The sequence below is a fragment of the Ananas comosus genome, linkage group 25 (genome assembly GCF_001540865.1).
Source record: "Ananas comosus cultivar F153 linkage group 25, ASM154086v1, whole genome shotgun sequence".
NCBI classification, from domain to species: domain Eukaryota; kingdom Viridiplantae; phylum Streptophyta; class Magnoliopsida; order Poales; family Bromeliaceae; genus Ananas; species Ananas comosus.
The window spans coordinates 1,678,629-1,690,162 of NC_033645.1; the positions used below are offsets into that span (position 1 = coordinate 1,678,629).

Below are 11,534 nucleotides of genomic sequence, written 5' to 3' on the forward strand. Positions count from 1 at the left end.
CTTTACTGTTCTAAAATGCCCCAGGGTTCTTATTGTGTCTTGTTTAAAAAGCTTTTCCATATATATATGATATCATTATATATATATATATATATGTATATATAATTGTTGTAGTACATCTCAAGATTATACTTTAGAGGAAAGAAATTTCTTTTGTAATAATTAGCTGTGCCCTTAATCTTGAGATGTACTACAGTGTTCACCCCAAAGTGTTCCCGGACTGCATGCATACATCCGTAAGTAACTTAGTACAACATGGCAAATTTCATTGAGAGGAATCAGCAAAGAAAAGAAAAACAGGTCTACATTATTAATGTGTATTTGAGAGATTGTCCTCGGGCCCAACGCCTACCATGTAAAGGGTTTTGTCACATGTATGCGAAGACTATATACTGGATTTATTTGAGATTAAGGTTTCTAAGAAAAGGCATTTTTTTGGTTTTTGTTTTATTCAAAGTAAAATTTTTGATCCATTTTGGTTTATGAAGAAAGGTCTGCGGCCAAATCTTGTAAAATATTTATGCACTATATTTTTCTCTCTCTTTTTTAACTTTTTTTTTTTTATGCATAAGAAATTTGGGTTGTTGGGCTTTTCTCGCGATAGCAATTATTTTATTTTTTGATTAAACAGGGATAATCCCTATTTTAGAGCGTGATAGCAATTAAATAGTAGACCATTGTTTTCTAAAACTTGTTTTTATAATGAAGTAGTTCTGTTTCTCTTCTAACTTTTATTCTGTCATACCAACTGTTCTTAGCGCAAGTGGCAAAGAGCTTGATGCAACATACCCGAGATCCCAAGTTTGAATTTTAGTTGATTTACATTTTCAGCTAAGTTTATTTTAAACGAAGTGGATAGCATGCTACCTTTCTCTGAAAAAAAAACTCTTATGCTGTCATATGCATCTTTTAAATCCTTGTATTACAAGGTTAGTAAATTAATTCCTCACAATACTCTTATTATAAGAGAAGGGACGATTTGTTCTTTTTTTTTTTTAGCATAAATTAATTAGCAAGCAGGAATATAATGAGAACATAAAAAAGGGGTAATGCATGCAACACTACCCACTTTCTCAAAACCAGCATTTCACATTAATACTCAAAGAAAANTAATTCCTCACAATACTCTTATTATACGAGAAGGGACGATTTGTTCTTTTCTTTTTAAGCATAAATTAATTAGCAAGCAGGAATATAATGAGAACATAAAAAGAGGTAATGCATGCAACACTACCCACTTTCTCAAAACCAGCATTTCACATTAATACTCAAAGAAAAAAAAAAATCTCCCATGAAGTAGAAATTATTATTAAGCAAACCCTATATACAGGAGAATCTTGTGAAATTATAAGAAAAGCAAGAAACACACCATACATAAAAGATAAATTGTAGAAATCAGACTTCATCCGTGCATTTTTCTATTCAACCTTCTCAAACTTATTACTATCATCACATATAATTTGTCGTAAAGCTTATCAATCATTTGAAAATAGATGCTACTCCAGGACTCCTTGAATATTAAAATACCGCACACACTCCAAAATCCAGCCACGAACCCTAAGCCAATGCTGAGGTATGGCCATGCTGACTCTGATCCATCAGGGTAGTCGTCCCCAACATCATTAGGCATTGTTTCATTTTCAGTACAATTCTTCCCCGTGGGAGGTCCACAAAGATAAGTGTTGCCAATATAAATTGAAGGGTTATTGAGTGTGCTCAATTGATTTCCTGTTGGAATTCTTCCAGATAAATTGTTATAAGATAAATTCAGGTAGTTCAAAAATGTCAAAGCCGACAAGCTTTGTGGAATGGCACCTTGAAGCTCATTTAGAGAGAGGTCCAGTGATTCCAAGGAGTGCATGTCACCTATCAATTCCGGAATCATTCCATTTAGATGATTTCCTGATAAATTCAAACTACGTAATAACACAAGTGCAACTATCTCTTTTGGGATTTGACCGCTTAGATTGTTTTCTGAGAGGTCCACAATCTTGAGAAGGTACATGGTGGTAGAATATTGATACTCTTTTCCTTGTATTACCACAAGCAAGTTATTATTGTAGTCAAAATCTGTAAAGTTGCTTTCGTCAACAGTAAATGCTTTTCCATCATAATTGTGAATCGTATGAGAGATCATAGCGCTGAAATTACCAAAAGAATCTGGTACTGATCCTGTCAAATTATTATGCGCAAGATCCAAGAATTGGAGATAAGCAAGTCGTGCAAGTTCTGGAGGAATTTCTCCCACAAACATATTTGACCTCAACTGCAATATTACTAGATCCTGCAAGTTTTCTCTTATCCATCTTGGGATTCCCCCTGTGAGTTTATTGTTGCTAAGGTCAAGGAACAGCAAATTATTGCAATGTCGCAATTCCAAAGGAAGTTCTCCATAGAAGTTGTTATTGTTGAGGTGCAATAATGTGAGCGAACTCAGTGAACCAATTGAAGAAGGAATTTCGTTGGCAAGATTGTTGTTTGACAAATCCAAGACTAAAAGGAATGAATTTTTCCAGCATTAAGGGAGTTCTCCTGATAAAGAGTTGTCTGAAAGCTCCAAAACTTCTAGATATTTTAGTTCACATATATAAGATGGGATACTACCGTTAATCTGATTGCTTGATAATAACAAAAAATTTAACTGCAATATATTCGAGAGTGGTGAGAGGGGTCCCGATATAGAATTTTCTGAGAGATCTAATGTTCCAAACATGTTTGGCAAAGATGGAATTGGGCCTTCAAGTCTGTTAGACCTCAAAATAAGCTCGCTTAGGCTTGTAAATTGCAAGGACATGGACAACTTGCCTGTAATCTGATTATGAGAGAGATCTACGGAGGAAAATGACAAATTCCAAAACCATTCAGGAATACTATCTGCAATGCTAGTGTTGGACAGATTTAGATCGTCAATTTGCATTTGCCATCGAAGCCATGCTGGAAATAGAGGCTGCGAAAATTGACAAGAATCTAAAGCAAGAGATACAAGTTGAAACGGAGGAATCCAATATTTTTTTTTTTGATTAAACAGGGATAAACCCTATTTTACAAGAAGAGGCAGCTGACCGAGAATAGAAGGGTGACCCCTTCGAGGGTACAACGGAGGAAACGGAGGAATCCAATATTGATCCACGTCAATGGTCAAAGAATTTGAGCTTAAGGTCAACTCCACCAACTTTGATAGATTGGCAAAATGAGCTTCAGATATGACACCTTGCAAGGAATTATAAGAGAGGTCTAACCATTGCAAATTTGAGAGTCTCCCAATTCCAGTAGGAATAGGCCCTACTAGTGAATTATTGCTGAGATCGAGAGAACTTAGATTCTTCATCTCCTCTAGCCATCCAAACAAACTCCCATGAAGCTTATTATTTTCTAACATTAGTTCCTCCATTTTCTTCCATGAGCAAAGTGTCCTTACGAACTCTGCAATATCTCCGCCGATGCCAAGACTGCTCAAATCTATAATCACTAAATTGCACAAGTTTTGAATTGATGTAGGTATACTACCTTCAAAATTATTATAGTCTAAATATAGAGTGTTCAAAGAAATTAAGTTTCCAAGAGAGTCTGGGATCTTCCCATGAAATTCAGAATATGTGAGATCAAGATAGGAAAGCTTGGTAAGATTCCACAGCCAAGTTGGTTGGGTGGTATTAAAGGGGCCATTATCATGAATATCAAGAACTTCTAGATATGTAAAGTTGACATGAGAAAGAGATGTTGGAATGTTAGTAAGATAACAATCAATTAACGATAAATCTGTCAGAAAATGCAACGTGTTTACTACTTCCAACCAACCTGTAACATTTGATAGGTTTAGCAAGCTTAAATCAAGAATCCTAATAGAAAACAAGTGAGAGAGCCATGAAAGGTTACCGACACAAGGGCCGTTGGAAGCAAAAGCATCCCTCAAACAAAGAGTGTGCAGACGAGACAGATTATTGAGTTGAGGTGTTGTACATATGAAGTTTGAAGAAGAAAGGTCAAGATAGGGAAGATTAGATAGGTTGCCAAGTTGCTCAGGTATTTTACCACTGAAATTAGAACTAGAGAGATCAAGATGCATCAAGCTTTTTAACGAACAGATAAATTTCGGGGTAGAGATTCCACGAAAATCATTCCACCTAAGATCGAGGCGACTTAAATGACTTAAAACAAGTAAAGATGGATTGATCTCACCGCGCAGGGTACAATCGGATGAATTGGCATGGCAGTTAAATTTATTTTGAAGATTAAGCTTCACAACATGGCCGGTGTTGTTGTCGCAAACTACTCCCTTCCAAGTGTTACAACAATCCCGACCGGCACATGAAGACAATCGACCGCCGGTATCAATAATACCAGCTTTGAAGGTAAGGAGTGCCTCCCTTTCGATCTCGAAGCACCCGTTTGTTAGGATACCATGATGGCCTAAAAGCCATACTGCGAGAAGAAGTAACGAACGGTACTGCATGGTTGTGGTCCTTGTGACTAGTATAAGTATATTTTATAGTTCTACACAATGGCAATGGCTACTATAGATCCATGTACAATATATACGTGTATTTATTGGTGCTAAGGTCTACTACATCCCTTCGTTTGCGCACCTCTCTCTCTATCTTTCTCTCTCCCTACACAGTCTTTTGTCTATGTCTACATCAAATTAACTATTCCTACAAGAAAAGAAAAAAAAAAAAAAACTTGGAACTTTACTGACTATTCCAAATAAATTTTAAAAGAATGCTTCAATACACCGGCTAAATTAAATTTAGTTGTTCATATTTGAGGGGCGAGATTGACTTTTGCATAATAGTTACCTGCTCGACAGGTTACCATTCGTAAGGATAATATGGAAAAACAAATACAAGCTAATTATCAAATTTGATTAACGCTATACAAATATTTGTTTCCTTATTTAATTTTGTTACTTACCAAATTAGAAAGTGCTAATTTGATAAGTAATAAATCTTTATTTAAACTTTATAATTGTGTACATTAAATTCAAATTTAATTTTAATTTTAATTTTTAAAACGAAAAAATTTATGTTTAAATGAATAGTATATTTCAATTCAAATTGTTAATTTGATATTAAAACGACACGAAATTTCAAATATATTAACTTATTTTAAATTGTAAATTATGTTGTATTTATAAACATAACTTTTATTATTTATTTAAATTAAAGGCTTCTATTTTTAAAATTAAATTCAAATTGTTCATTCGATAGTAAAAACCTTTATTTAAACTTTATAATTGTGTACATTAAATTCAAATTTAATTTTAATTTTAATTTGTAAAACGAAATATTTATGTTTAAATGAATAGTATATTTCAATTCAAATTGTTAATTTGATATTAAAACGAAACGAAATTTCAAATATATTAACTTATTTTAAATTGTAAATTATGTTGTATTTATAAACATAACTTTTATTATTTATTTAAATTAAAGGCTTCTATTTTTAAAATTAAATTCAAATTGTTCATTCGATAGTAAAAAGAACATTAAAGTTTAAAAATATTGATTAAAATTAAATTTTAAATTTAGATTTACATGTAGATTGGACATGAATTTCTCTCTCAACAAAGAAAAAAAAAGGGTAAAATAGCTTCGAGGAAAATATCTGTGGGTGAAAAGTTTCTAAAAGTAAAATAGGATATCTTACCAAATTACTAGAAGGGTATTATGGGAATGAAAATAGAAATTTACAAAAATGCCCTTCATGCTAAATTTACATATGAGGAAATAATTTATCCTTGGTAGGAGGGTGACTGATACCTATGGCAACAAAAGTCAGTCTCCCTCTTAACTAAAAGACATCTCGACCATTCATTTTAAAAAATTTAAGAGCCGAAATCTTTTTGGTACATAGGAGCATTGCTCAAACTTTTAACAGTTAAATCCATGTATAAACAATTAATAACGGAATCATGCCTACATAATGCGCGCACTATCAATATCAAAGCCTCTTACATATTAGATGCGTTTAAATTCCTATTGATTCGAAACTTGGACGTACCTGAAACTGAATTTTCTACGGGCACAAAATATTGACTAAACATTATATATGAACTCTTGACTTTAATATAACTAAGCCTACATATATATGGAATGCGTAGCCCAAAAATCACCCAAAAGGCCCAAGAAATATACATAAGATGAAATTTTGGGTGAACTTGTGGAGCTGAGAAGCATTAACGAGGAAAGGAGTAATTTTCATTGACACAAATAACGCATGCAAGGGTCTCTCTCTAGACTAATAAGAGTTTTAGCGAGAGAACCAAGCACGTTGGGACCGACGGAAGGAAAATGAATACAACGTATGGAATAGGCTAAAGACCCCAAGTCAATGATGCCAAATACTATTACGTGCACCAGGTGCACCGGATTGTTTATACATTGTTAGCTGTAATCAGCAATGCTTTAAAATTAATTTTGGTCGAATAATGACCCAAAATTGTTATTGGATCAGGGGTAACTAGTTTAATCACTGAGTCACTAGTTAAAACAGTGAGGTTAGTCTGACGTCATAAATATGCAAAGATTATTTTTAAATTTTATTATATAAATAATATACATATATTATTATTTTAGTATCTTACTTAATTATAAAATACTAATTTTTAAATCAAATTAAGTAGATATAAATGGTCAAGTTTCACATATTATAAGATAAAATTGTGTTAATAGAAAATAAAATAAGTTAAGTTAATTTAATTAGTTACTTGATTTTAATATGACTTAATCGAAAACACATCCTATCAATTTGATTAAAACGGAATCAGTGGACTGCCGGTTCGAACGGTTCAAAATAATTTTTTGAGTTATCCAATTCAAAGGATTAAACTGGACTGTTTTATAGATTGGGTTCACGGTAGAGCAAATTGAAGCAGCCGGTTTGATCGGTTTTAAACCGTTGGTAATAAGTACACTTGTCTTAAAATTCAAAAGTAATCTTAAAAGATGTAATGCTTGCACGTAAAAATTCATGAATTTTGAAAATTTGTCATCTTGGCGGAAAGTAGTCCAAAATTATTCGACAATGTACGAAGGGGTGTTGTTATTTGTCTTGGCTTAAATGGGTCTATCCTGTGGCGGGAGGTCATGTGGGTCGAGTTATGTTCGAAATGCTGTGAGGCTGGGTTGGGCCAAGTTATGTTCGACGTGGCGTGAGGCTGGTTGGGTCGAGTCACAATCGAGATCCGGGGGAGCTGTATCTGTACCCTTTAAGTGAATTGGTTACGTATCTCTAATAGCTCGAGCTTTAGGGATTAACGGTTAGCGCCAACGATCCGACAAGTAGTATCAGAGCCCGTAGTCACGGGTTCGGTGTTGGATGGGGGATTGTTGGCTTAAATGGGTCAACATCTTGCCCTGTGGTGGGAGGCCATGTAGGCCGAGTCATGTTCGAAATGACGTGAGGCTTGGTTGGGTCATGTCATGTTCGAAGTGGCGTAGGACTGGTTGGGTCGAGTCACAATCGCAACCCGTGGGCGCTGTATCTATATACTTTAACTGAATTGGTTGCGTATTTCTAATAGCTCGAACTTTTGAAATTAATGGTTAGCGCCAACGATCCGACAATTTGATCTACAAGAAACAGGTATGTAATAACTTTTGAATTCCTATATACAACTCTTTTAATTTTGTAGAATATGTTAAATAATTAGATTTTGATTTGAAAGCAAATACGATTGATTTTAGAAGTGCGCACACTATACGCTAGGTGCAATAGTAATTTTTTGTGACGATAAATGTGGTAAAAATAGTAGACAATAGACTCTCCATATGCAACTAAAAAAAGATATTTTGTGCAAACAAATCCTATGAAAAAAAAAAAACAAAATAGATTCGACCCGCTAGGCCCTGATTAGAGAGATATTAATAATTATTATGATATTAATACTTAAATATAATTAAATAATTAGATAGATATTAATTAAAAATTTATTTTTTATAATTATAGTAAATCATCTCGTACGTAAAATATACTATTCTATCAAATTATAAATATTAAAATTATTGAAGAAGCAAAAAATTAAACTTTTTAATTATAGTCATACTAAAAAATTTTCATACTTGAATAACTTATTCCGACATTTAAATAAAACTTAAATAATTAGATTTTAATTTTAAAGCAACTATGGCTGAATTTTAAACGTGCTACGCACGATACGCAGGTTGCGGCAATAATTTCTTCAGACGATAAAAACTAAAAAAACAGTGACTATAGACTAGGGGTGGCAAATCAGCTCGCTGTTCGCGAGCCAGCTCGTGTTCGGCTCGAATGAGCTCGAGATCGGCTCGCTCGTTTAGTAAACGAGCCGAACACGAGCTGAATTTTTCAGCTTCGTTTATTAAACGAGCCGAACACGCGTGCAGGGTCAGCTCGCTTGTGTTCGCTCGATAAAGCTCGATATATTATTATATAATAAATTATAATATATATATATATATATATATATATTATATATAATATATATGGATTGCTGCCACGCGGTCCACGAGGCTGAGTGAGCCTCGTGGACCGCGCTTTTTCCCAACCCGGGGCGGGGTGTCCACCACGCGGTCCACAAGGCTGAGTGAGCCTCGTGGACGCGCGATTTTTCCAACTGATCGTCCACCCGCGCGGTCCACTCAGCCTCGTGGACGCGCTTTTCCAACGACGCGGTGCGCCGCGATTTTAATCGCCCTCGCCCTCTCTTTTCTTCTTCTTCCTTATCTTTCTTTCTTCTTCGCTTCGCTGGTCCGCCTCTATGATTTTTTCAAAAATAAACAAGCAAAATTGCTCGAGCTAACGAGCGAACACGAGCCGGCTCGATAATTTCGAGCTGGATCACGAAACACAGAGTTTTCGAGCTCGTCACGAGTTTGAGGCCGAACACGAGCCGACCTTGAAGACGACGAGCCGAGCTCGAGCTGGCTCCAGCTCGCTCGAGTTCGGCTCGTTTACAGCCCTAATAGACTATCTACATATGGCTAACAAAAGACATTCTATCCAAAGTGTAGAATATCTATATGTGGCTAATAAAAGGTATTCTCGCCGAACAAATCATATAAATTAAGAAATATATATAAAAAAGAAAAACTAGATTTGACCGGTCGGGCTTGATGTTTTACATATCGGATAGGTTAATTTGGGCCGATGATAAAGCTTCAATGAGGAGCTCCCTTACCATGTCTATTGGAGAGTTCTCAATTCGTTGCCACGTGTTAGTTTTGTTTCCATCTAATAATTTGTTGGTGTTTTTTAATACTAATAAAAGTTCAAAAAATGCGGAGGTTTGGGTGTCCGCAATCTGCAAGTGATGAACTCCGCCCAACTAATGAAGGGCTTTTGGACCTTCTACAACACTAAGAACCTAACCTGGGTCAAACTACTTTTGCAAAAACACTACAAGCAGAAGCCACCATCCCTGGGAAGCAATAGGCCAACTACGTGTTGTCCATTTTGGAAAGGCGTACTCAGCACCTCTGAGGCATTTCATACTTCTACTTACTTCTCCATTGGCAATGGGAACATTACGTCGTTCTGGAATGCTAGATGGTCGGGAGAGCTCACCCTTCGAAATCAATTTCCAAATCTTTATGCCTTATCGATTCATAAGCAACTATCAATCAAAAATTGGATTCGACGGCTTGCACACAATACCGGCCTGGACCTCCACCCTATACTGTGCTTAGGAGAGCAACAACAGCGTGAGCTTGGGCCGTTCAACGCCTTGGTTCAAAATACCGCACTTACTGATTGCGACGACAAGGCTATTTGGCGCTGGGGTGAGGATGGAAAGTTTTCTGTGCGGAAAGCTTATGACTTCTTAATCTTTGATGGAATTGATGTATGCACTACCCCTTACCTCTGGAAACTAAAAATCCCCTTAAGAGTTAAAGTTTTCTTGTGGCTTGCTGGTCGCAACAAAATCTTGACAGCCGACAATTTATCTAAGAGGGGCTGGCAAGGCCCCTCAATCTGTGTTTTTTGCTATGCTGACGACGAAACTCTTGAGCACATCCTCTTCTCCTGCAATTATGCTACGATGGTGTGGAACTACCTCCTAAAAGATATTCCAAATACTCACAAATTGGTGATGGATCTCCCAGGTAGCTTACCAACCAGGTGGAATCGAGCAAGACACTCACTGAAGGGGCTTTTAAAAAGAAACTTTGATATCTGTTTGGCAGCGGCGTGTTGGGAATTATGGAATCAGAGAAACGGCCGAATCTTCAACGGCCGCCTCATCCGCTGTGAGGAGACTGGAAATAGGGTCATAAATACGGTCAAACTTTGGTTAGCTGTGGTGGGAAGCTAGTAGGAGTTGATTATATTAGCCATCTTCATTTTGTTTAATTTCTTTCTTTTCTCTTATGTTGCTCTTAGTCTCTGCTTTCTTGGACTTTAACTACTGACCTTTGGCAGTGGTCCTTTGTATTATTCTCACAAATAGGGTATATCCCTGTTTCCTCAAAAAAAAAAAAAAAAATTAAATTATAGAGAAAATAATTATAATTTTTAGATAGAAATAAAAGTGACACGTGATGACGTATTGTGTCTCCTTAATGACACGTTGTTACAAAGTTCCTGCTAAAGTGTCTATTCATGGGGCGAACGGTGCCAAAATAACTACTAATCAAAGCCGTGAGAGACCCGATCCGATCCAACTACTATTCAAAGCCGTGAGAGATCCAGCAAGTTGAGATAATCCTCGCGTGACCTGATCCGATCCGGCCGAAAATTTTTTCGAATTGGGCTTGAACGTCAAACAGTAAAAACTAAAAAATAAAATTCAGCATCACGTTTAGCTCTGTAAAGCCAATTTCATCTATTGATACATGTGTAGTCGATTGATGTGCTTTCCTTTCACGGCAAATTGGGGCGAGGAAAGGGGAGAGATTTTTAATTGATCGCGGGAGAATGATGTTGTAGAAGCTAGGATTGGTGAAATTTAGCTTAAAAGAAAACCTTTAATTGAGGCGGGCAGTCTTTGCCACTGACCCAGACAAAGCACCGGGGCCTGATGGTTTTCCGGCAATGTTCTTCCAACGATATTGGAGTTTGATCAAAGCGGATTTATTGAAGGTTTTCGACAACTTTTATAATGGAACAACCAATCTAGAGGGGATTAATGACAGTTGGATCTGTTTAATTCCCAAGAAATCCGGAGCGGCTATGGCGACCGACTACAGACCAATTAGTCTGGTCAACACTTCGGCCAAGTTCATCTCCAAGGTGCTGGCTACTAGACTTCAAAGCTTTTTAGGCCTTCTCATCAATCCTTATCAAGCTGCGTTCATAAAAGGTCGCCACATTCTTGACAACTTTCACTCAACCAAGCACCAAGCGGCCCTGCTTAAGCTGGACTTCGTACGAGCTTTTGATAGCATCAATTGGGCCTTCCTCACTAGTCTGTTCGAAGCCAGAGGGTTCAGAAATCATTGGATTAACTGGGTTTCCTCTCTGCTTCATTCTTCATCCACGGCAGTGCTTCTCAATGGAGCCCCGGGGAGGCCTTTCCTGTGCAAACGAGGCCTGTGTCAGGGGGACCCCCTATCTCC

General features: G+C 36.5%; 1 protein-coding gene across 1 annotated transcript; it reads right to left on the reverse strand.

The window, feature by feature from the left end:
• On the reverse strand, nucleotides 1,403–3,391 carry LOC109703720 (LRR receptor-like serine/threonine-protein kinase GSO1). Its single transcript, XM_020224443.1, has 3 exons — nucleotides 3,047–3,391; nucleotides 2,806–2,947; nucleotides 1,403–2,493 (listed from the first exon to the last, which is right to left on the reverse strand). Exons 1-3 carry the CDS (start codon nucleotides 3,389–3,391, stop codon nucleotides 1,403–1,405), a joined length of 1,578 nt encoding a protein of 525 aa, XP_020080032.1.